General features: G+C 36.5%; 1 protein-coding gene across 1 annotated transcript; it reads left to right on the plus strand.

Moving 5' to 3' along the window:
- Positions 1 to 99: 99 nt before the first annotated feature.
- Positions 100 to 521, plus strand: NEPG_02666 (HemK protein; the record flags this gene model as incomplete). The annotated part of the gene is made up of 1 exon (XM_013205038.1): positions 100 to 521. A coding segment is annotated over one exon (422 nt), but the record flags the coding sequence as incomplete, so codon positions are not given.

A 521-nucleotide genomic window follows, 5' to 3' on the forward strand; every position in this document is an offset into this window, starting at 1 on the left:
TATTCTATTCTTTTTTCTTTTTATTTCCAGCTGTAAGTACGTTTTTTAAAATAAACTATACTTATGGTTTAAATTCCATAATTGCAATTTTATTTTATTATGCTATTCTATCCACCAAGCGAAGATTCATATCTTATGGAAGATGCAATAAAAGAAAAGAAAGAAAGAAATATTAGAATTATTGTGGAAGTAGGGTCTGGATCTGGGTATGTGAGCAAAATATTACAGGAGGAATATCCATTGTCGCAAATAATCAGTACAGATATTAATCCACATGCGACAGAAGCAACTGATCGCCTATGCGCAGGAATTACCACTACGGCGGTTCGTACATCCATGATAGATGGGTTAAGAATAAAAGCAGACCTTGCTCTGTTTAATCCGCCGTATCTTCCGAGTGAAGAGAAGTACTTAATAGGAGAGTGGATGGACAGGGCCTGGGCAGGTGGTGTTGATGGAATGGAGGTGACTAACAAATTTCTGGATGAAACAGCAGATATAAGAATACGGTATGTTCTGTT

Source organism: Nematocida parisii (assembly GCF_000250985.1).
Source record: "Nematocida parisii ERTm1 unplaced genomic scaffold supercont1.60, whole genome shotgun sequence".
NCBI classification, from domain to species: domain Eukaryota; kingdom Fungi; phylum Microsporidia; genus Nematocida; species Nematocida parisii.